Source organism: Sminthopsis crassicaudata, chromosome 2 (assembly GCF_048593235.1).
Source record: "Sminthopsis crassicaudata isolate SCR6 chromosome 2, ASM4859323v1, whole genome shotgun sequence".
Taxonomy (NCBI): domain Eukaryota; kingdom Metazoa; phylum Chordata; class Mammalia; order Dasyuromorphia; family Dasyuridae; genus Sminthopsis; species Sminthopsis crassicaudata.
This window is the reverse complement of record NC_133618.1, coordinates 254,833,496-254,859,246: the sequence shown is the minus strand read 5'-3', so window position 1 is coordinate 254,859,246 and position 25,751 is coordinate 254,833,496. Positions and strand designations below refer to the sequence as shown.

Genomic DNA, 25,751 nt, shown 5'->3' with positions numbered 1-25,751 from the left:
TACACAGCCTTGTCAGCACTGTCTATGGGCCTTAGTCCTGGAGCGGAATTTGAACCCACAAGCATCAGGCCCGGATGTGAGTATACATTGTGATCCACCTCCTTGTAGTAGCTCCTTATATATGGAAATAAATAGCAGCTAGTAGCCAAAGGTGCCCTATCTTTGTGATAGTAAACATTTTAAGAAATCAGCCCTGCCTCAACCATTCTCCTGGCTTCCTCCCCAAGCAAAAATAAACAAACAAACAAACAAATAAATAAATAAATAAATGGATAGATAGATAAATCTGCATTCATTCCAGCAAAAAGTCATGTTATTTTGTGGAAATAACTTAGTAGGTTAGAGAATAATGAATGAGTTATTAATAACAGCCTCAAAATCAATCTTTTGAGGTCACTGTGCTGAGGAAAGTCACACTGTTCATGCTCAAGAGTTTACATTTATTGACTTAGCAGCTCAAAATATTGCCAGGTATTCTGTTCAAACAGGACTTGCATTCTCCATTTTCCTCCATTATTAGAAATATAACACTATGCAAAACCCAACTTGTAGCTTTCCCATGAAGGCAGTATTCATCTCAATACTGGAGGTATTCCTTTATGTCTGTCAAACTATGAGAGGAGTCAGGAAATTTAAGTTGCCTTTGCCAAATTTTGTTTTAGACTGTGCCTCAAAGGACTACTTTCTGCATGGAGCAAACAGAACATCAGATAAGGGAGATATTTAGAGTTCTGCTGGATTATATTTTCATTTAGTGTCATACTTTTAAAGAAAAAACTTTTAGCATGAATAAAATATGAAACCAGTATTTCTAAACATATTTTTATGCTGGTGAATTTATGGTGAATGACAGGTATTAACCTATTTTCTTTTCTTTTATATTTATAATTTTAAAAAATTTGCTTAATATAATCTATTGAAAGCCTCTACTAAGTGCTTCAGTTACAAATACAAATAAAATAAAGTTCCAGTCCTTGAAGAGCTTAGTGGGGGAAGAGAACATCCAAAAGGAAGCTAACAGGAGGTTGAGATAGAGAGTATCCAGGGTGGGCTCATGATGAATAGTTCTAAGGAAGTACAAAAGCAATGTAGTTTGGGAAATAGTGAGGAATGGGAGGAAGTATAGCCAGAGGAATTTTGCTGAGCCTCCTCTTTAAGTAGACACCCTGGACCCCATGGCCTGCCTTTCAGGCAAAAGAACTAATCAGAGTAGAGTGATGGAGAGTATCAGGCAGATTCAGTCTTGTAGCATGAGATTTACCATTGATGAGTTTCCTGGGGAAGGAAGACATGATGAAGATGGCCAAAGAAGTCTAAAAGCAGTATAATTGCTGTTAGATTGGAAGAAAAACCATGCTGAGTCCCATGTGTAGTGTGTTCATTTTTACCTGCCAAGTACCAAAGAACTATGTCAAAATGACAGTTGGGTTTTTTTTTTTTTTTTAAAGGATATAGGAGATACCTGAGCTATAGGCCTTGACACTGGGCTGTTTAAATGTTTATCTTGATTATTTTAACTGAGAATGCCACTTGCTTTACAGAACATTCAACAACAGATACCTTTTTAAAAATTATCTTTTGAATAAAGACATATATGTGTATGTAAACACATATATATGCATATATATATATATATATATATATATATATATATATATATATATATATATGTTTAGTTGTTACTTAACAAAAGTATGGGAAACTTGAACAACCAGGGGATTGTTTAGAAATACTTTTTGGTCCTTTGTAGTTTTTTCTAGTCCAGATGATTATAAACTCTTGTACAAAAACATGTATCAAAGGCTTCAATGGGCTCATCAGTTCATAATCATTGTTAACAACACTATATAGGGCTTAAAGCACAAAATTTATGTTAGGCTTATTTTATATCAGTCTTCCCAAGAGTCAGCCTCTGACAGTGGAAGAAGCTTAAGGCATTTCTTTCTATGTGCAGGGTCAAATTACAGATTCTCCCTATCAGGATATGAATTGTAATACTGGATCTGGTCTAAGATTTCTGGCTTCTGTTTTGAGGTCAGCTATTTCTTGGTAGTTTGATTTTGAACACAACCATTTCCCTTTCTTTTCTCTTAAGAAACTTGAAAGAAGATGACTGATAGAAGCTAGTTCTATCTAAACTACTTAAAATTTATGAATATTTGACAGAAGACCAGGAGACTTTACAGAACAACCATAAGGGAAATAAAGCCATCTTCACTTTCTGAATGAAAATGTAAATGGAGACTATTTGCAGGGTTGAGAGTTCACCAAAAAAATATTAATTTGGCTGTGTAAAGGATAATGCATTTTCTCTGATTGCTATTTTTCAGTAAATGAATTCACGGTGATTAGAAAGAAGTTCAAGTGCCCATACTGCAGTTTCTCAGCTATGCATCAGTGTATCTTGAAGAGACACATGCGATCCCACACAGGGGAGAGGCCTTACCCATGTGAGATCTGTGGGAAAAAATTTACTCGGCGGGAGCACATGAAGCGACACACACTGGTGAGTAGAGAAGGACCCATGGAAAGGTTGTTCTTCCCTTTGGGATTTTCACAACAGAGGGTAACTCCATCCTCTCCTACTTCCTACCAAGATTTGGACAGGGACAGATTCTACATCTATTCCATTCAGTTCCTTTCCTCATTCCTTTAAAATTTGTAATTATTTGTGAATTAATTGATTAAGGGCTACAAGAAATAATCTGAGATCTTCTAGTCCTAATTCTCTTACTTTAAGATAATAAAACTAAGGCTCAGAGACTATAAAGGGAGGAAGTTGCTGTGTCAGGATGTAAACTCGGGTCTTCTGTCAGTCAAGTGTTCATTTTACTGCGTCATGTTGCCTTGGGAAATTATCCAAACGATAAGCTGTGCTTTTTAACACAGCTATTATCTAGTAGCTAGAAGGTTACTAATTCTCTGATATATTTAACAGGTCTTGTCATATATTATACACAATAATTGAATCCCCCCTTTCTTGTACATGTGGTCTCCAGTCCACATCCATTCAAAACTGTAGTTTATAAACCCCTATAATATACTTACTTTTATTAATCAGCCAGATGATACAATTAGCTCAGAGCATAGATATTTAATGAATGGACTAATAACAAAAGACAATTGATTGTTTTCTCTATTCTAGCTCTCTTACAAATGACATTCCATCAGTAAAAAGATTATACTTGTCTAGGTAATCGGTATGGTCAGGGCAACTTACACCTCCAGCATTGAAGAACTAATCTTCATTTTCCCTTCTTGCCCCATCAGAGAAAAAAATGTTTTCTCCCTGCAAATTATATGGGATTTACCAAGATACTTGTGAATATTGAATTCACACTTCAAAATTAACATATAGCAAAGTTAAATAAATTAGTACATGACATAATCACCAGCAACCTTAGCATAATGCATATATAAGTACTTAATTCAAGAGATTCACATTAAAATTGCATGCAGATAACCATAGTGTTTGTAACAAGCATAATTCTTTACATATAATTACAGCATATGTGGCAGTATTATATATATAAATCTTGGAATACATTTCTTATGCAGTGTAAGACATGTAGTACATACAAATCATGTGCAGAAACATAGCAATACACATATACCAATAGTATATGCCTAACAATGCATATTAGAGTAGCCATTAACATATAATTCAATGAAATAGAACATTAGGGCATTATATACGTATGTATATGCATGTTATATGCATTGTAGAAATGTTCATTATCTAGGCACATGAGTAACCACTTTTTTCCCCAAGTATAATAAGCTCAGTCACTAGCCAAAAAAGCCTAATTATCCTTTTCAGTTGCTCCTTGGGCTCGTATATAGCCTAGGCTAAACATCATCTGTTGACCAGTTGGTGTGAAATAATCCTGAGTTTATATATATCCCAGTCTTACTATCATTGTCTCTAGTGACGGTGGGCATGCACACTTCTCACTAGGGGTTTATACAGCTGAAACATTGGTCTAGACAGGGGCTGCTTCTGGGTTTAACCTTCCCTTCCCTTTCCCTGCCATCAGAAGTTCCTTTGGAGCCAGAGTAAACTCAATTGAGTTTCTTCACTCTCTACTAGATAATCAACACTCAATTTCTTCTTCATCTGACTCATCATCCTTTGAGTAATTATCTGGCTTTAGCTGTGTTTCTGTAAATGCTTTTCTCACAGTCCACTTACTCATTAATAGGTTAGATGGAGCTGGTCCCCAGTAATCCTGACATGACCAGAGATTTTTCCTGCATCTGAACTTGAGTGCTAAAATGCTTTTGCCTTTCAACTTCAACTTCATACTAATGTAACCCAAATATGAATAATCCTTATTTAATACCCAGGAGCCTAGGCCTTCCATAGGCTGTAGAAGTAGCTTTTGTAAATGTCTTTTTTAATTATAACTTTTTGTTGACAGTACGTATGCATGGGTAATTTTTTACAACATCATCCCTTGCACTCATGTCTGTTCTGATTTTTCCCTTCCCTCCTTCCACCTCTCCCCTAGATGGCAGGTACTCTTATACATGTTAAATGTTATAGTATATCCTAGAATCGATATATGTGTGCAGAACCGAACAGTTCTCTTGTTGCACAGGGAGAATTGGATTTAAAAGGTAAAAATAACGTGGGAAGAAAGACAAAAATGCAAACAGTTTACACTCATTTCCCAGTGTTCCTTCTCTGGGTGTAGCTGCTTCTGTCCATCATTGATCAGTTGGAACTGAATTAGCTCTTCTCTTTGTTGAAGATACCCACTTCCATCAGCATACATCCTCGTACAGTATCATTGTTGAAGTGTATAATGATCTTCTGGTTTTATTCATTTCACTCAGCATCAGTTGATGTAAGTCTCTCCAGGCCTCTCTGTATTCATACTGCTGGTCATTTCTTACAGAACTATAATATGTAAATGTCTTTTTTAATAACTATATTATAATAATCCACTATTCAGAAGGTGAACTACTCCTTCATTTCTCAGTCACTCTTGCCCAAGGTTTTATCACTTTAGGTGAAAGGAGTCAATAAACACTTGGTGATGAAGTCAGACTTAGAATCTTTAATATCTGGAGTGTTCTCCGTCCTTGACTTCACTCTGATTTTCTGAAGCCAATTTATTGTCATTCACAATTCTGCTAGGCTTTGCTCATGGCTTCCATGAGGTACAGTTCTAGGATACTCCACCTCTTGCCTCTTGACTGAAGCCCTTGACTGGGCTTTTGGATATCCTCCCAAATAGCCTACCTCCTGATTCCTTAATAAGCTTCTGGATGCTCTTGGGACACAGTACCACTAGGCCCTTTTATGGTATCTGCTATAAGACATAGCAATCCTTGTCTCCTGGCCAGAATACACTACCTTTCTTCTGTGACTCCATAGTAAAAGCTTGGGGCCATTTCCTAGGACTCAGAAATGCTGTGCCCAAAACACAAGGACCAGCCTTGAACTTTCCAGTCACCCAACTTCTTCTGTGGAACTGACTCTAATTCTATACTATCTTCTGCTCTCAAATCCTTGTTCCCTTGTCCTGCTGCCAGTGTTAATCTTGCCAAATCCCAAATCTGGTTTCTCCTTACCTTAAGGGAAAAAAATACTAATTTATAGAATCAGAGAATGTTAGAGTTGGAAGGAATTACAGAGGACATCCTGTCAAACCAATTATCTGAACAAGGATCTTTTTCTTTAAAATCTGTGGTGAAAGAACTTGTTTCTTTCCAAGACATTCTATTTCACTTTTGATTATTTGTGAGTGTTTCCTTTTTTGAACAAAATCTACCCCAGTATTGCAATATGCAATATCCATTATTTCTAGTTCTGCCTTCTGGGGCCAACTAGAAAAAAATTAATCCTTCTTCTACATGACTTGAAGAAAGCTATTTTATATTCTTTAATTCCTTTTTTCTCCAAGCTAAATACCTAAAGATCTTTCAGTCATTCTTCATATAGCATGCTTTTGAGATGCTTCATCATGATGGTTACCTTTCTCTGAACACTTCTTGCTCTGGCACTCAAAGTCCTCTAAGGACAACTCTAAAGCTACTTTTCCTGCTTTGTCACATTTATCCACTTAAAGCATTATGCATTCCAGCCCAATTGAACTATTTGTCCTTTCCTCATCTTATTCTGCCTTCTCTCTTCTCTGTGCATTTGTATATGACATTTTTCATCTTTGAAACACTTTCCCACATGTCTGCCACTTCTCTTCATTGACTCCCCTAGAAGTGGTCCCTCCTTTCCCTCAGGTTCTCATGCCTGTTTGACCTCATCGGGGCACTATTTAACTTTTAATTTTATGTGTGTCATCTTGGTGTTATCATAGGACTTTCATGGATTAGAACATTTCATCTTGATAAACCCAGCTCCTTACACTGCCCTCTTGCATGCAGTATGTGTTAAATAGAATTCCAGTCTCACGTTTAGAATCATGAGGAGCCTTGGAGGCCTGTTAGTCAGGCTCCTTGATTTTATAGGTGAAGAAACCCAGGCTCACATAACCTGAGAAGTTCCATGACTTGCCCAAGCTCCCACAAAGAGTAACACCGTTTACTGAATTGAAGACTCACTTTTCATTCTTTTCCTATATCATGAAAAGTCATACTAATAAAGAAGTCACGCTTCCTTGCAGACCAGCAGTCTCAATCTGACCAAGCCATAGATGGAAGGAGGGCTGCCCCTTTTATGTCTCCAGTTACACGTTTAGCTATGCCATAATATGATTACTAGAAGTCTTTGTGGATTAATGAAGTTAATATATTAAGTATACAATGAACTGAATTTAAAAGAGAAACAGACAAGAAATGGGCCTGGATAGTTCTCATAAAAATCTGAGGACTTTAGCAGATTGCATGCTCAAAACGGATCCACATTATTATATTTGTTGAGTCATTTTTCAGTCCTGGCTGACTCTTAATTTGGGGTTTTCTTGGCAAAGATACAATAATTTGCCATTTCCTTCTCCAGCTCATTTTACAGATGAGGAAACTGAGGCAAACAGGGTTAAGAGGTTTGCCCAGGGTCATATGACTATTCAGCGTCTCAGATTTTTCCTACTCCAAGTCTGGCACTCTATCTGCTGCCCCAGTAGTGTTATAGAGGGGCCAAAAAAGCTAATGTAGTCTTAGAGTACATTCAGAGAGAAATAGCCTCTCAGCCTAGGGAGGAGATAATCTGGCTGTGCTTGACACTGGTCAAATTGTTTCTGAAGTACTTCTAGGTGCCACATTTTGGCAAGAATCTTGATAAGAGGGCATTTAGAGCAGTAATTAGGATCCTGGAGACCATTCCTTTTAAGGACTATTTGAAAGAAATAAAAGATGAGCCTTGGGGAGGGGGAAAACTATCACTGTCTGCAAATCTCTTCTTCATACAGGAGAGATTAGATTGTTTGGTCGTCTGTCACCTCAGACAAAAGTCAAAACTATTAGCTGTGGATATGTAGAGGCCTTCTCTGAGATGCCTTCCCAGAATGCTTAAGACATGACTCAGTCTCCCTAGAGTTTCTGAAAAGGCAGCTGATGGTTCAGTGACACCGAGTCTGGAGTCAGGTAGACCAGAGTTCAAATCCAGCCTCAGATACTCATGAGCTGTGTGATCTGGCAAGTCACTCAACCTCTGTTTGCCTTAATCTTTTGGAAGGAAATGGCAAACCACTCTTCCAAGAAAATCCTATATGGGACCACAAAGGATCAGAAACGATTGAACAATCACCAGCAGCAGTAAATTTATCTTTAATGATCAACCAGTACACAATTGGCACAAAGCAAAAGCATTTCATTAGTTGGCATAATACTCTACAAAAATATATTTTCTTAAAAAGTCAATGCACTGGTTCAGAGAAAATCATTCAAGCTTCACACTTTTCAGGAAAATGGCATTCTATTGATGGAGGAGTAAACTGAGGTATAAACCAAGATGGGTCAGTTCCTTTTCTCCCTCTCCTTCCTTCCCCAAAGTGACCAAGGGCAGGGTCAGCAGCAAATGAATTTACTACTTAATGCTGTATGGAAACAAAGTCTTTATTGATAATAAAGGGATAGACAGGCATTTGGCCTTCAGGAAGGCCAAACTGCCTGCAAGGGGACGCCAGTGGACGGGCATTGGCTGGTATACACCAAATGCAAAGATTTCATTTTTCAGCCTTCCTTTTATACATAAAAACAATGTTTGCACAGAGATGTTATCAAGAGGTTCCAGAGATATTTGTCAATCATACAAGAATTCTCTGTTGTAAATAAGACAAAAATTCTCTATTGTTACCTCCTTCAGTCTCTCCCCAGAAAGGAAGTTCAGATCATTAGAATGGGGGCTGAAAACCGAAACTAGCCCAAAGGAAGTTAGAGATTAAACAAGGAATATCAAAGGGGGCTACCGCCCCAACACTATGAAGATACCATTACCTTCGTATCTGCCTTATTTGGAATAAACTTCAAATGCTAAAAAAATATATACATCCTTTCTCCCTCCAGAAGATATTGGGTATACTCTGATACAAATACAGTCTATGTAGAAAAAAGTGGGCACAAGCCTAGAATACAATGGCAATGAGGAACATATGTAAGAAACGCACGGGACCCAGGCAATTTATACCTCTAGCGCTCCCAGGAACCAATGTTTTCACTCTTCCTGTGGAGTCTTCACCCTGCTCCCCTCCTGGTTGAAGCCTTTCTGCTGAGTGGGTCAGTCAGCTGGCTTCCCTGCGTCTCTTCCTCTCAAAAGCTCAATTCTTGACTTTGAGGGCTAGTTCTCTCTGGAATGCATCCACTTTTCTCTGCTGCCAGAAATGTCCCTCCTTGAAGCTGCCTCCTGTCTTGAATGCTTCCTTTCTGTATCTGTGTCTTTCTCAAGAGTGTATTTCTGCCTCCCGCCTCAAACTACACAACTCCTCAAATTGCTGCTTGATGAATGCAGTGGCTCTTACTGTGCTAGTAGCTATTCTGTAAGATGCTGTGCCTGATATGAGACAGAAGGGAGATGGAGAGAAAATCCTATCTTTCCTTCCTTCCCCATTGCTGTCCTCTGGTTGAAGTGCAGGGGTCACATTCCATAAAAGTATTTCATAACTTTGAACTGCTTCAAATTCTTAACACGTCTAGCATCTTTTAAGGGTTTCTCAGGTGTGGCCTATATTCTCCCAAGCCAGTAGCCAGACTTCTCTTCTAATTCAATCAAGAAACCTTTTTTTTTTTTTTTTTTTTTTTTTTAACAATTCATAAAGGAAGAAAGAGCACATGCATTTTAATACCTTGTATATAATATTACTATTGGTATTGAATCTATCTGGGATTGTATCCTGGCCTAGGAGGTGGGCGTAAGGGTCAGAAACCAAGTGCCCTTTTCAGATGGAAGCTACAAAGAATAGATGTAGGTTTAATTTTTTTTAACCTAAAATTAAAGGTGTTTAAAAGTATAAAGGGCTGCCTCAGGAAACAACATGTTCCACCTCACTAGATCTCTTCTAGCAAAGGCTAGATGACCTCTTATTGGTGTTTTGTTGAAGATATTCTTCAGATAGAAGCTGAAGTAGATTTGACTCTGAGATCTCTTCTAACTCTGTGCTCTATTATTATTCCCTAAAGAACAATAAGAATTTCAGAGACAAAAGAGCTCAAGAATTGCTTATTTAAACAAGTTTCTCATAGCTGTTTGTTTCATTAAAACACAAGGAAAAACTGCATGTAAATTTTATTTTTATTTGAAGAAGTCTAATTATTTAGTTGAACTAAAACTGACTTTGAAGAAATTAATCCTTATCATGTGACTCTGTAAAAACAATTCTTTTATCCTAATCACCAGACATTTAAAACTGTGTTAATAACAAAGGTAGACAGGAAAAATGGTCTCTTCTTTAAAAGAACAGTATTTATCTTTTAGTTTAGTTTTCTAATCCTGATTTCATTTTGTTCATTGTCCCAGTAGGCTAGTTGACCCCAGACCTAACAGTGTGAGAAAGTCCTCTACCAAAAATTTGTGAGACTTTAGGGTTTTAATAAATATTCTCTTTTATGCAAAGCAGCAGTTAAGGCAAAGAATTCATTAAGCCTATTTTGCCCCTGTTATTCATATGTTCTTTAAAGCCATTTCCTCAGTCCCTTTCTTGGGAATGAGAGTTTGTAGTCAGCTGGTAAGCTGTTGTCTGTCAGTGTAGCAGATGCCAGATCGTGTTGTAGTTTGCCAAATGGTGATGTTTATACATGGAGGGGTGGGCAACCGGCCCACACCACTTACACCACAATGCTCTAGGGGCTTATGTTCTCTGTTGCCATGACACCCAAAGCCCCATCATCTTTTCCTTCCCTCCATGAGTGTTTGTCCATTCGGATGAGCGCCCAGCCATCTGGTCCTGGGGCTTAGTGCTCCCTAAGATGCCCCTTCTTACCTCCTCTGGGTGCTGCTCTTCTGGCATTCTGTGAGCTCATCCAAGCAGCTCATTCAGTGTCCCTGCAGATACCAAAAGCTTCAAAAGCTCTTTCTTGGTTTGGTTAGTCTCTTTTCAGACACCTTGTTTTGCCAGCTGGTCCCCAAGATTGTCCCCATTCCAAATATAACTTTTCCCTAAGGTTTGTGCCTAAAAGTACAATTTCTTAAAAATTTATCTTCCAAATTTCTTGTGTTGTAAAATAACAAAAATAATTATGTTTTGGAAATAACCCAAGTCTAAAGTTTATAAGTGCCATGTTACTTGAACTATGCTTTAAAAAAAAATTAAAAGTTCTATTTTGAGCTTTGAAGAAGTTTAATGATTTAAAGAAAACAAAAATCACATATGAAACAAGTAGCAGCTTAATTAAATTGTATGCTTTGGTTTGAGAGTTAGCCTGATAAAGTGGATACAATATAAGACTTTGAATCAGGGAGATTTATCCCATTTGATATTATCTGTGTGACTATGGATAAGTCATATAAGTTCTCCCAACTTCTTCAGTCAATTGAGAATAACAAATATCACAGTCCCTACCTCACAAGGGCTGATGTAATGTTCAAACGGGATCATAGATTTACATGCACATATGTGTGTAGGTATGTAGATATATTAATATAGCCTCATATTGTGCATATCACATATTCATAATGTATCCATATATTTACATATCTATGTATACATATATATATATATATACATGTCTAAGCCCTATATGCATATATGTATATATGTATGTATGAGTATGAGTGTATGAGTATGTATATTTAAAAATTTTTTTCTTGCGAACCATAGCACTGTTGAAAGAAATCTTAAAAATTTCTCCTGTTAGCTTTACATTTAAAATTAATGTTCTTATCTGTGATTATATTAATAATTTGAAAATTAGTTTGCAATAAACATTTGGAAATCTGAGGTAAAAGTCCATTCTCTCTCCTACCCTTGAAAAGTTATGCTTTATTAAGCACAGTGGAGAAAGAGAAGAAAGAGCAAAAGAGATACAGTAGAAACCATGTGAAAAAGAAAAACCAGATCTCAAATGGTCCATGTCAATTAAGCTAATCCTAGAAAATATATTTGGATACCCAGCATTACAGACTGATCAGGCTGATCAATATTAGAATAAAGTGAAACACTCACAAAAGTTCTGACAGTTAATAAAAGGAGATTTATTTAGCCGGTTTCCCTTCTTCTTTGCTGGTCATCATAGTCCCCAAATTAATCATCAGGGGGCAGTTAGGGTAGGGGATTTGGGGTTTGTTTTTTTTTTTACACAAGTAACCAGGAAACCATATCAACAGTCTAAGCCTTAGTAATCTGAACCAATTAAACTTCAAGGACAATTTTAATACTTTTTAAAGGGAAAAACTAAAACCAGCCTGTACATGGTAGACCTAAGATATTGCCCTTTACCTCATCACATCCTACATATTGTGACTAGATCTCCATTAAGTTCTAAGTGAGAGGAAAGATTTTGGTTCCAGGGAAAATATATGAGTGAGTCAGAAAGAATATGAAAGTATTTGTTTTCCATATTCTTTTCATTTAAATCAGGCAACATAAAATGAATTGAAGTGTTTCCTTTATATCCTATACTTTTTAAATGATTGTATAAATGTGCTCAATAATTACTCTTCCAGAGAGAGAGAGAGAGAGAGTGTGTGTATGTGTGTGTGTATGTGTGTGTGTGTGTGTACACATGTTGTTTTCTGACTGAAATAACAGCAGTCTGCCAAAAGCAGAGCCTTCTCACATTAGACTTGGCCCTTGTATCAAAACTTCTAAACCACATGTGGGTGAGGAAAGTAGAGAAATGGAAAACAACAACTAATTCTTCCTCCTAAGCACTCCTCAATCTAGAGTAGAGATCGGTTTCATCTCTTGGCTTTGTCCTTCCTGCTCACCTTGCTTGACTTTTGAATATAAACCTCTCTATGATTGGTCAACAGGTAGGACTGCATACATCAAAGATAACCTGTTGATATACAGATTGACTCCCGTATATTGTGTATATAATAATAATTTTAATAATAATAATAGCTCATGTTTCTAGAATACTTTGAGATTTGGAAACTTTTCTTCATAACAACTGAGTAAGATAGGTTCTATGAGCATCATTATTATTATTCCCATCTTGTTCAAATATGTGAATGTTCTGTGATTTTTCACATATTTCAGTATGAGAAACTCTCTACATGAGCACTCCCTTCTCCAACACAAGTCACAATCCATCTATCTCTATTCTAGGGAATTACCTAAGGCATTTAGAAGGAGCTTACCCAAGATTCCACGGCATCAGAGACAGAATTTAAACCAGACCTTCTTGATTCCAAGACTAGCTCTCTGTCTACCACACCATTTTAATTTTTGTTCTTTCTTACAGAAGTGAGATAGTCATTTGCCCAAAATAATAAGAGCCTTGAAACAGAATCACCAAATTATAGAATTTCAAAGTAGAAAGGGCCACTAAGTCTAACTTCTTCACAAAGGAATCCACCCCCCCACACACTTAATAAGCATCACAAAATGGGAGGTAAAGACACTCAGGGTTTCTGACCAAAACAGAAACAATAGCTATTACCTTCACTCTGAGCTAATTCAGGCCCAAACAGAGACCAAGTGGGGCTTGGCCTGGGGCCTATTGTTGGTCAGACTAAGAAAGCCAGCCTACATAGTTACAGCTTGTTGTGATGGTTGTCCTTTATTCTTATAGAGGAGCAAAATGGCATCACTATGTGATCTGTGGCTGCTCAGACCAGTGTGAGCTTGAAGTGCCACAGGTCCAACACAAATAGTTCCTATGAATATTTGGGATGGCTTTTTAAATTTTGCACAACTCACATATCTTTTGGGCTAATTCAATTCTTCTTTGCTCATAGAACACAGCACCTTCTCTGATAAGGGTATTCCATGCTGGGCGGTCCTGTGCCAGTGTCTCCCATGTCATACAATGGATTCTAAAGTTCTTAAGAGAGACCTTGAGTGTTCTTGTATCGCTTTTTCTGACTGCCTTGTGAGTGCTTGACCTGTGTGAGTTCTCCATAAAATATTTTTGACAAATATACATTTGGCATTCAAACAATGTGGCCAGCCCACATTAACAAATGACAGAACATGAACCCAGATCTCTTCACTTTTTTCCATTGCTTGTTATAGGCTAACACTCTGTCTACAATTTTCCATCACTGGAGTTCTTTGAGTAGAGGCTGGATTTCTGCTTTAGCTTTGAGTTAACCAGATTATTTTGAGATGCGATCTAAGCATGAGTCTGTGATCTTCTAATTCCCAAATTTCCTGTGTCACTAAGAGAATACTGATATCACTGATAAAAATGGGACAAGTAGGAAGAGGAGAAAGTTTGGGAAAGAAAAAACCTATTTTGGATATAATAAGTTTAAAGTGTTTTTTCATTCATTGAAAATAAAGGCTAGAATTCATCAAAGCCAAAGCCCAAGGTGTCTAACTACAAAACATCATCATTGATGAATACTTTGGCTATGTAGTCAATGAGGAGCACACATTTCTGCAGGTATTTTAAGTCACCATCATTACCAGTCAAATGCTGGTTTCCATGTGGAATATTGGTTCTTTGCTGAACAATGGGAATAGTGAAGAACAGAATTGCTTCACAATATGCCCTTTAAGTCATTAAGTATAGTACCTACTATGATATGTTGCTTATTCCAGTGAAGGGTAGGATGAAATAGGTGTGCTCTTAGGATGTTTGGCCATAAATATCTCCTAAAAGTATTCTTTAGAAGAGAGTAAACAACGAAGACAATGTATTATCTCAAGGGATTGGCAGGAAATTGCATTTCAATGCCTTTTAACAATATAAGAAATGGTGTAAAAGAAAGCATCCAGGAAATATGTGTTTGGAAAAGGAGATGGGCTGAGCATATGATAAGAGAGAGGGATAATAAGTGGACAACTCAAATGTCTTGCTAGCCACAAAACATAAAAAATCTAGTTTGATAATTCCTCTATATGTGATTTATGAGATAACATGAAAAAAGAATTGCATATGATGAGGAAGAAGATGGGAATGAATTGTTAATATATATGACTGGTAGTAATACCCATATTGATAAGATCATAATTAATAGATATATTAACAATTATATTAACAATATTAACAACATATTAACATGCATGGTGGAAAGAACCATGGGCAGGAGTTTAGAAAATTTGGTTCTAGTGTCAACAGTGTTACTACTTTATTCTGTTACTTTAAGCACATTCTCTTTCCTGAATCTCAGTTTACATTCTCAATTGTTTTTGACAGGGTTACTAAACTTGTAAATCAAAGGGAATGCTTCAGACATGATATATGTGGATTTTAGCAAGACCTAAAGATGGAAATGGTCTTAAAAATCACCTAGACCCAATTCATTTCTTTTATAGATGATAAAACTAAGGCTGAAAGGTTAGAATGTGCCCAAGATCACACAAGTAATAAATAGCATGACAAAGTTTCTGAAATTATCCTTATAGACAAGATGGGAACACATGGACTAGATCATTGTGCAGTTAGATGGATTTGAACATCATTGAACAAGCAGCTCCCCAAAATAGTAGTTAATTGATGTCAGACTGAAGAGCATTCTTTAGTATTGTCCCAGGGATCTGTCCTTGGTCCTGTTCTGTAACCTGAAGAATCAGTCAGTCAATCATTAGGCATTTATTAAGTGCCTGCTATATGTTAGACACTCTGCTCAACACCAGGGATACAGAAGCAAAAATGAAATATGCTCTGCTTCACAGAGCTTATATTTACTAGGGAAACAAAATAAATAGAAGGTGATTAGGTGGGGACTCCAGTTTGGGGAGATAAGGATTTCATGTATAAATTGATATTTGAACCAAACTTTTTTCTTTTTTTAAAATAATAGCTTTTTATTTTTTAAAATATATGCAAAGATAGTTTTCATCATTCATTCTTGCAAAACCTTGTGTTCCAAATTTTTCTCCCTCCTTTCCTCCCTTTCCTAGATAGCAAGTAATCCAATATAGGTTAAACATGTATAATTTTTCTAAATATATTTCCAGAAAAATCAAATCAAAAGGGAAAAAATGAGAAACAAAAAAAGCAAACAAGCAACAACAAAAAAGGTGAAAATACTATATTGTGATCCACATTCAGTCCCCATAGTCCTCTCTCTGGATGCAGATGACTTTCTCCATCACAAGGCTATGAACCAAACATTTTAAAGATAATATTTAAATTGTTCTTATCATAATCTTAGACATAAAATATTCATTTTAATTGTTAACAAAGGAAATGAACCAAAGCTCCCATATTGTATTTTTTTTGCACTAAAAGAGAAAATGATGGTTTATATGGCTGTTGTGCTCACCAGTACTTGAATCATGATCTGAATTTTCTTATCAATTTTCTTATCCTCCTAACTGGATAGAAGAAGATGTGATGGTACTCCTTTTTCCATGGGAGGGCCTTAATTTAGTGTGGAGTTAGGTGCAGAGGATGAACCACGGCTCTCATGACGTTTCTATGATTTCATATAACACTTTGGAGAGTAAGAAAAAGTAAAGGGCCTTTTGGGTGATCCTTGAGAGCAGCTGCCCCACCAGAGAGCAGATCATGCTCCACAAGGACAATTCCTGCAATTCCCAACTTCCACCACTTGCCCCACTATTGCCAGAATTGAAATAGAAAGTTGGATTTTGAATAAAACTAGGAATTCTAAAACTTAGAAGTGGAGGTGAGGAGGGATTATAGACTAGATATGAGGTGAATAATGTAAAAGAAAATGGAAGATAGAATTTTGTATGAGGAACAGCAAGAAGGTCAACTTAAGTGCACTTGTGGGTGCAGGAAGAGGAAAAAGGAGGCTCCTAAGGTAGAATGAAGGGCAGGAAGAATTCCAAATACCCAGCAGAAGAATTTCTATTTGGGCCTGCGTCTGTTCATGTAGCCACTATCCCACTCACCAGATGTGAGCCTGGTGAGGCTAATGTGTCATTTCCCTCCCCCCCCCCATGTATTTCATTACCGAATCTCATCATCACTCCTGCCCCAACTTCTCTGTCTGTGCACTCTCTCACCTGGTTCAGGCCATGTGCTCAGCATGCTCGCTCCTAGTTCTCTGCATTTGTGCTGTCTCTGCCTTCAGCTCTCAGCTCGGGTGCCTTCTCTAAGAAACCCTACTCGATTCCTGTCTCAAACACAAGTACTCTCTCACTCCAAAACTCCCTTTGCAGCTCTCCTTTGATTCCTTTATAATCCATATTGTATATGCTTACCATTGTCTTTGTCCTTTCCCCCCAGCAGATCCTAGTTGAAAATATGGTCCCAGGGACAAACTCTGTATGATGCAATGGAAAGAGTTCTGGCTTTAGAGTCAGGGACAAGTCTAGATCCTGCTATGGGCACTTCCTTTATGACTTTGAATTCAAAGTCTTTTGGCCTCCCTGGGCCCAATCTTCTTAATTCTTAACATAAAGGAGTTATACTAGGTGATTTAAAAGATTTGTATAAGCTCCAAAATGTATGATCTTGTGATTTTTGCATTTCCAACAACTCATACATAGTCGGTAGTTGATAAATGTTCCTGAATGAATGAATAGGGAGATATGCTTGATAATAGTTCTTATGAAAAAGACCTGGGAATTTTAGTAGAATGCAAATTCAACCTGAGTTTTTTCAAAGCAACATGGCAGTCAAAAAACTAATTTGAACTTAGACTTCCTTAAAAGTATTTATCAATAATGAGTGAAGTGTAGCTCTTTGGATTCAATGTCCTGATCAGGTGTTGGTGAGTATCCAAAAGAAAAGCCACTAGGATAGTGAAAGGATGAAAAAAATGCCTTTTTTTTAACTACTCCAGGGATTATCCTAGAGAAGAGAAGATCTAGAGTGGACATAATGGTTATCATCAATTATTAGAAGGGTTATCATGTGAAAGAGAATTTAGCCATAGTTTACTTGGTGCCAGAGGATAAACTGAGCTATTCATTCGAAAGCAATATAGGATATAAATGAAATGCTTCCATTCTTAAAGAGCTTACATTCTATCGAAATAAAAACAATTTGCACAAAGATGACCACTATAAATACAAAATATATACAAAAAATTCCAAGTAATTTGGATTGGGGGAAGGATACTGATAGCTAGGGTGATAGCTAAAACCTCATGCAGGAGCTGACGTTTGAATGAAGCTAGAGATTCCAAGATATGGAGATGAAGAGGGAAACATTCCAGACATGGGTACAGCCTGTGCAAAGGTGCAGAGATGAGTTGGAGCATTATATATGTGGAACAGAACACTGGAAGGAAAGGAAGAGAGAATAAGTCTGAAGAAAAGATAAAACTGGATTATGAAGGCTTTAATTGACATTTAATTTAATTTTTAATCCTAGAAGTTCTGGGAAGGCTCTGGGTCTTCTTGACCCGGAGAATGACATGGTCAAACCTGTGATTTGGAATTATGAATTTGGCAACTGTGTGAAGAATGGCAAATTGATGTTTGGTAAAAAGAAAAAATTCCCAACAACTAGAGATATCCAAAAGTAGAATGAACTGTCTTGGGAGGTTGTCCCCACAAGGAGAACATGGATGTAGACTGTATTAAAAAGGAGAATTAAGACAGGAAGATTAAGAAGGAGGTTGTTACAACACTGCCAATTAAAGGTGATAAAGGCCTGAACTAGGGTGATAGCCAAATAAATGGAGAAGAAGAGACAGTCAAGAAAAGTAGAGGAAAATTGACAAGACTTGGCTACGATTTGGATATAAGCAGTGAGGAAAAGGAAAAAATAAAAAATTAAAGATGACTCTAAGTTTGCATGAGTGCAAGATTTGTGAAGTCTTCAATTTAGAATCATGGAAATCAGGAAAAAGGTGAATGAACTCATTTCTGAAAATGCTGAATTTGAGCTGCTTAAAGTATAGCTCAGTTGGAACTGGCTAATAAGTAGTTGCTGAGATAGGACTGGGGTTCAAGAAATTAGGAGCCCTAAGAATAATAAGTCATACAAAATTTTGGCTTATCAGAGAAAAAAGTCTAATAATTATAATTGTCCTAAAATGGAATAGCCTGCCACAGGTGGCAATTCCCCTAACTGAATATCTTCACATAAAAAGTGAATGGCTATTATTAGAGATGTTTTATAAATTACTGTTTAGGAATGGGTTCTGCCAAATAACTTCAGGAAATTTCTTTCATATCTACATTAAACTATAAGTAATTATTCTCATTATGGCAAAAAACACAAATCCTAGATCTTACAAGTTTAATTCTCCTTCACCTCCAGCACCTTATTCTTAAGGCAGCAGAATCTGGGGTGGTAGTAAACCTGTGCTTTTTTTTTTTTTAATAGTTTTTATTTACAAGATATATGCATGGATAATTTTACAACATTGACAATTGCCAAACCTTTGTTCTAATTTTTTCCCGCCTTCTCTCCCCCCCCCCCAGATGGCAGGTTGACCAATACATGTTAAATATGTTAAAGTATAAATTAAATACAATATATGTATACATGTCCAAACAGTTTAAACCTGTGCTTTTTACAGAGAATTCTTTTACTAGCCTAAAGTTTTACTTTCATTTACTTCACATGTAGGGAAACAGTGGCCAGTACTTTTCTCCAATACAAGGTTGATTTCTCCAAGTTAAAAAAGAAGTTAATTGCATAACAACCTTTTTGGCATTATTATCTGTAACCTCCAATCAACTACCTCCAATACAACTATGTTGTATTTTCGAGTGATTTTGCCCTAATCATATTCAAGTTTTAGGGTTTACTTGTACCTCAAACATTGGGCTATTTTTAATAAAGACTCTTCTTGATTGGGAATTCTTTTTTTTTTAATTTTTTTTATTATATATATATATTTTTTTATAATATTATCCCTTGTATTCATTTTTCCAAATTACCCCCCCTCCTTCTATTCCCTCCCCCCGATGACAGGCAATCCCATACATTTTACATGTGTTACAATATAGTCTAGGTACAATACATGTGTGTGAATATCATTTTCTTGTTGCACAATAAACATTAGAATCCGAAGGTACATGCAACCTGGGCAGACAGATATTAGTGCTAACAATTTACAATCACTTCCCAGTGTTTCTTCTCTGGGTGTAGCTACCTCTGTCCATCATTGATCAACTGGAAGTGAGTTGGCTCTTCTTTATGTTGAAGATTTCCACTTCCATCAGAATACATCCTCATACAGTATTGTTGTTGAAGTGTACAGTGATCTTCTGGTTCTGCTCATTTCACTCAGCATCAGTTGATGTAAGTCTCTCCAACCCTCTCTGTATTCCTCCTGCTGGTCATTTCTTACAGAGCAATAATATTCCATAACCTTCATATACCACAATTTACCCAACCATTCTCCAACTGATGGACATCCATTCATCTTCCAGTTTCTAGCTACTACAAAAAGAGCTGCCACAAACATTTTGGCACATATATGTCTCTTTCCGCTCTTTAGTATTTCTTTGGGATATAATCCCAGTAGTAGCGCTGCTGGGTCAAAGGGTATGCACAGTTTAATAACTTTTTGGGCATAATTCCAGATTGCTCTCCAGAATGGCTGGATTCTTTCGCAACTCCACCAGCAATGTATTAGTGTCCCAATTTCCCCACATCCCCTCCAACATTTATCATTATTTGTTCCTGTCATCTTAGCCAATCTGACAGGTGTATAGTGGTATCTCAGAGTGGTCTTAATTTGCATTTCTCTGATCAGTAGTGATTTGGAACACTCTTTCATGTGAGTGGATATAGTTTCAATTTCTTCCTCTGAGAATTGTCTGTTCATATCCTTTGACCATTTATCCATTGGAGAATGGTTCGGTTTCTTATAAATTAGGGTCAGTTCTCTATATATTTTGGAAATGAGACTTTTGTCAGAACCTTTGTTTTTAAAAATATTTTCCCAATTTGTTACTTCCCTTCTAATCTTGTTTGCATTAGTATTATTTGTACAGAAACTTTTTAGTTTGATGTAATCAAAATCTTCTATTTTGTGATCAATAATGATCTCTAGTTCTCCTCTGGTCATAAATTCCTTCCTCCTCTACAAGTCTGAGAGGTAGACTATCCTCTGTTCCTCTAATCTATTTATTATCTCCCTCTTTATGCCTAAATCATGGATCCATTTTGATCTTATCTTGGTATATGGTGTTAAGTGTGGATCCATATCTAATTTCTGCCATACTAATTTCCAGTTTTCCCAACAGTTTTTTCCGAATAATGAATTTTTATCCCTAATGTTGGAATCTTTGGGTTTGTCAAAGATTAGATTGCTATAGATGTACCCTTTTTTGTCCTTTGTATCTAATCTGTTCCACTGATCTACCGGTCTATTTCTTAGCCAATACCAAATGGTTTTGGTGACTGCTGCTATATAATATAGCTTTAGGTCAGGTACACTTAGACCATCTTCCTCTGAGTTTTTTTTCATTAGTTCCCTTGCAATTCTTGACCTTTTATTCTTCCATATGAATTTTGTTGTTATTTTTTCTAGGTCATTGAAATAGTTTCTTGGGAGTCTGATTGGTATAGCACTAAATAAATAGATTAGTTTGGGGAGTATTGTCATCTTTATTATATTCGCTCGGCCTATCCAAGAGCACTGAATGTCTTTCCAATTATTTAAATCTGATTTTATTTTTGTGGCAAGTGTTTTGTAATTTTTCTCATATAATTCCTGACTTTTCTTTGGTAGATGGATTCCCAAATATTTTATACTCTCAACATTTGTTTGGAATGGAATTTCTCTTTGCATCTCTTGCTGTTGCATTTTGTTAGTGATATATAAAAATGCCGAGGATTTATGTGGATTTATTTTGTATCCTGCCACTTTGCTGAAATTTTGAATTATTTCTAGTAGCTTTTTAGCAGAGTCTTTGGGGTTCTCTAAGTATACCATCATGTCATCTGCAAAGAGTGATAGTTTGATTTCCTCATTTCCTTCTCTAATTCCTTGAATCTCTTTCTCGGCTCTTATTGCCAAGGCTAGCGTTTCTAGTACTATGTTGAATAGTAATGGTGATAGTGGGCAACCTTGTTTCACTCCTGATCTTACTGGGAAAGGTTGCAGTTAATTTCTCTTGCATATTATGCTTACTGAAGGTCTTAAATATATGCTCCTGATTATTCTAAGGAATAGTCCATTTATTCCTATACTCTCAAGAGTTTTTAGTAGGAATGGATGTTGGATTTTGTCAAATGCTTTTTCTGCATCTATTGAGATGATCATATGGTTCTTATTAATTTGATTATTAATATGGTCAATTATATTAATAGTTTTCCTAATATTAAACCAGCCCTGCATTCCTGGAATAAATCCTACTTGATCATAGTGTATTATCCTGGAGATTATTTTCTGAAGTCTTTTTGCTAATATCTTATTTAAGATTTTAGCATCAATATTCATTAAGGAGATTGGTCTATAATTTTCTTTCTCAGTTTTCGATCTACCTGGTTTAGGTAATTGATTGGGAATTCTTACTGTCCATTGCAAAAATGGCTATGTCCAAGTAAATCTCCCTTGTGATTTGGAACTATTCATATCAGTAGGACCCCATTTTAATGAATTATTTTTTTAATTTTTGAATTTTAATGAATATTCTATCTTGGCCCTTGTAATTATTTTTAATTCAAATTTTATTTATTAAATTAAAATATTAAATCACTACAAACAAAGCTCTATGCTAGGGGAAATATATAATGTAGATAAATTTAGATGAGACAAAGGTTTATATACTTAACAGTTGAAGTGATTTATGCCCTTCTGGAACTTTCAGTGTGGTAAGTTCATAGAATTTCAGAGTTGGACAGGATCTCAATGACTATAACTGGTTTAATCCATAACTAAAACAGAATTACCATTCAACCCTACTGGATAAGTGGTCATCCATACTCAGCTTGAGGGGACAACCTGTTACCTCCCAAGACAGTTTATTCTACTTTTGGATATTTCTAGTTGTAAGGAAATTTTTCTTTATATCAAACTTCAATTTGCCATTTTGCAACATCCTCCCCATAGTTTATGGAACTGCTTTCTGGAGACAAATTTTAAAAAAAAAGTTTATTTCTTCTTTCTTATGACAGTTTTTCAAGTACTTAAAGTCTCTCTTTGCTCCCTCCAAATCCCCAAAGCCTTCTTTTTTAGGTTAAATACCCCAAATCTTTCAATTGATTCTTATGTGGAATAGACTTAAATCTCTTATTCTAATAGCTCATGAGTTCATTGATGTTCTTTATAAAATGCCATATTTGGGACAGCTAAGTGGGGCTGTGGATAAAGCACCAGCTCTGAAGTCAGGAGAACCTGAGTTCAAATGTAATCTCAGACCCTTAATACTTCCTAGCTGTGTGACCCTGGGCAAGTCATTTAGCTCCAATTGCCTCCGCAAAAATAAAATAAAATAAAATAAAATGCCATATTTAAAACTTAGGAGAATGCCCCATATGTGGGCTGATGAGGCCAAAATATGAAGCAATTATCATCTCTTTCTTCCTGGAAGCCATGCATCAAGCAACCCAAGATTTCATTAGTTTTTTGGCTGCCATACTACTTCCATGTTGATTTGTAGTCCAATAAAATTTCCAAATCTTTTTCAGACAAACTACTAATCTTGTTTCCTGAATCTTGAACTTTTGGAATTGATTGTTGAACCAAGTGTAAGAACTTCATTTTTATCCTTTCTAACTCTCATTTTATTCTGTCAACAATTCTATCTTGCCAAGGTCTTTTGAATCCTAATTTACATTATTAAGGAGGAAAATAGGTATAGTGAAAAAGAATCTACTAGCTCTGTGATACTGGTCATGTTCCTCCTTTTGGTCTCATTTTCTTCATCTAAAGTAGATAAGATAAAATTTTAATAAAATAAAAAAACTTAATTTAATGCTTAGTCAATATCTGGCTCAAATTTTGTGATTCTATAATCTTATATGTTATGTATTAGCATCCCTTCTAGCTTCGTGTCATTTGCCAATTTAATAAAGATTCCATCTATATCTTGCCTATAATAAAAATATGAAATAGTACAAGGCTAAGAACAGAGGCAACTGGGTGATACAGTGAATAGAGTGCCAGGCTTAGAATCAGGAAGACCTAAATTCAAATGTAGCCTCATATTCCTTCCCAGCAAGTCACAATCTCTATCTACCTCAGTTTTCTCAACTGTAAAAATAGGGATAATAATAGCTCTTATCTTACAGGGTTGTTGTGAATGTCAAATGAGGTAACATCTGTAAGGTGCTTAGCATAGTGCCTACAACATAGTAGGTACTTTATAAATGCTTATTCCATTATACTCTACATCCCTGAGGCACTCTAATGTCATGGAACTATTAATGATTTATCTTTTGAGTTGGATAGTCAACCAATTTCCAGTCTATCTTTTATCTAGCTTAATATCTTGATAGTCATTTATTTATAGATTTTAATTTTGGTGTTCAGTCTACTTATGTGACAATTCATCTTCCATATTACACCCTGTAACTGGGTGTTCCCCATAGTTCTTTTGTAGGCCTTCTTTTCTCTACATTCTCTTTCTTGACAAAACCAGTATCTCCAGTGGATTTAATTACAGTTTCTAGACGGACGACTCAGATATCAGTATATCCGATTCCAATCTCTTCTCTTGATACCGGCATCACCAGCTGCCTATTAAATATTTCAAACTAGATGTTCCAGATTTATCTTAAACTCAGCACATCCAAAACAGAATTCATTCCCTTTCCCGCAAATCCCACTTCCAGACGTCCTGCTCTTCATCCGCTCTTCCTGGTTCTCATACTCCACAGTATCATTGACACTTCTCTCCAACATCTTCTCATTCACACCCCCCCCCTTCAATTCATTCCTTTTTGTGTGGTCTCTATACTCATGGCCTCCTGATTCATCTCCCTGCTTCAAGTCTCTCTCTGTCTACTCTCCACCTGGCTGTCCAATGATTTTCCTTAAGTATAGGTCTGTATAATATAGGATATTATAGTCTATATAGTAAATGTCTTACTAAATAAACTTCTGTCACTCCCTATTGCCTCTTGAATATAATAGAAGCTTCACTGTTGGACTTTTAAAGTTCTTCAAAACCTGGTCTCATCTTCTCTTTCCAGCCTCATTCTGTCTCACATCCCTTTCTGTGCTCTGTAGTCTAGACATAGCGGCCTTCTTTCTGTCCCTATGTGTTGCCCTCCATGTCCCTCCCATCTCCGTCCATGTCCCATGCCTGAAACGTTCTCCCTCCCCACTCTACCTCACTGAATCCTTTTATTCCATCAGGACTCAGTTTCGATGCCATCTTCTGTAGGAAACTCTTCCTGGTACCAGCAGTACTAATGCCCTCCCCACCTCCCCTTATCTATACAGCCTTTAATTACCATGGATTTATTTTGTTTACTCTGTACTTATATCTGTATAAGTTCTTTCTTATGATAAAATCTACTTAAGAATAGGGATTGGTTCATACACACACACACACACACACACACACACACACACACACATATGTGTGTGTGTGTGTGTGTGTGTATTTGTATTCCTAGTACTTGCCACAGCAGTCAAATACCAGATGCTTAATAAATGTTTATTAATTGATTAATGGATCGAAGATTCTGTCCTTATCATCCGGTAAGTGGCCTAGAGGACCAAGGATTTTTGATTCAGAGTAAAGTAAATTGTCTGAAAGAAAACGTTTAAATTTGAGAAAGTTTTGGCATGCCCAGTTTGTATCAGATATAGTATTTTATAACTATAGTAAAGAATTTATTTGGGAATTTACTGCTTAAGATACAATTTCATAAGCGCAGATTCTTTTAATTAAAAATATGCTACTTTTATCTTTCCACAATGATTGAACTCAGGGACCAAATCATCAAAATATTAAATTGAACCTCGATTTATGGTTCTCATTTCCAAATTGTGAATGCTTAACTGAAAATTTAACAATTGATTCTTGAGCTGTTTTGAATTGGTTTTTAGTACAATTGACAAAGATATTGATATATTGACCAGAAAGTTAGATGAACCAAACTTTGTGCTTCAATAGGAGAAGAAATAAACATAGAGCATGTAGAATCCATAATTTTATGTGAATATATTGTTTTAATTGTGTTCGATTCTTCATGATCCTGTTGGGATTTTTTTTTTTGGCAAAGATACTGGAGTGGTTTGCCATTTCCTTCTCCAGATCATTTTATAGATGAGGAAACTGAGGCAGTTCAGTGACTTGCCTAGAACCACACAGTATCAGGGGCTGTATTTGAACTCAATTTTTCCTAACTCCAGGTCCAGCACTCTATCCACTGAACTACCTAAGATGACTTATTGAATATAG

General features: G+C 36.3%; 1 protein-coding gene across 3 annotated transcripts in view; it reads left to right on the top strand.

Annotated features, from left to right (window-relative positions):
* ZBTB46 (zinc finger and BTB domain containing 46) overlaps positions 1-25,751 on the top strand; it is a 160,494-nt gene that overhangs the window by 133,700 nt on the left and 1,043 nt on the right. For 2 of the 3 annotated variants that reach the window (XM_074288885.1, XM_074288884.1), the window contains 2 exons: positions 8-76; positions 2,331-2,506. In XM_074288885.1, the coding sequence (XP_074144986.1) occupies positions 8-76; positions 2,331-2,506 (245 nt within the window). The remainder of the gene's footprint in view (positions 1-7; positions 77-2,330; positions 2,507-25,751) is intronic. The other variant, XM_074288886.1, reaches the window with a different exon arrangement.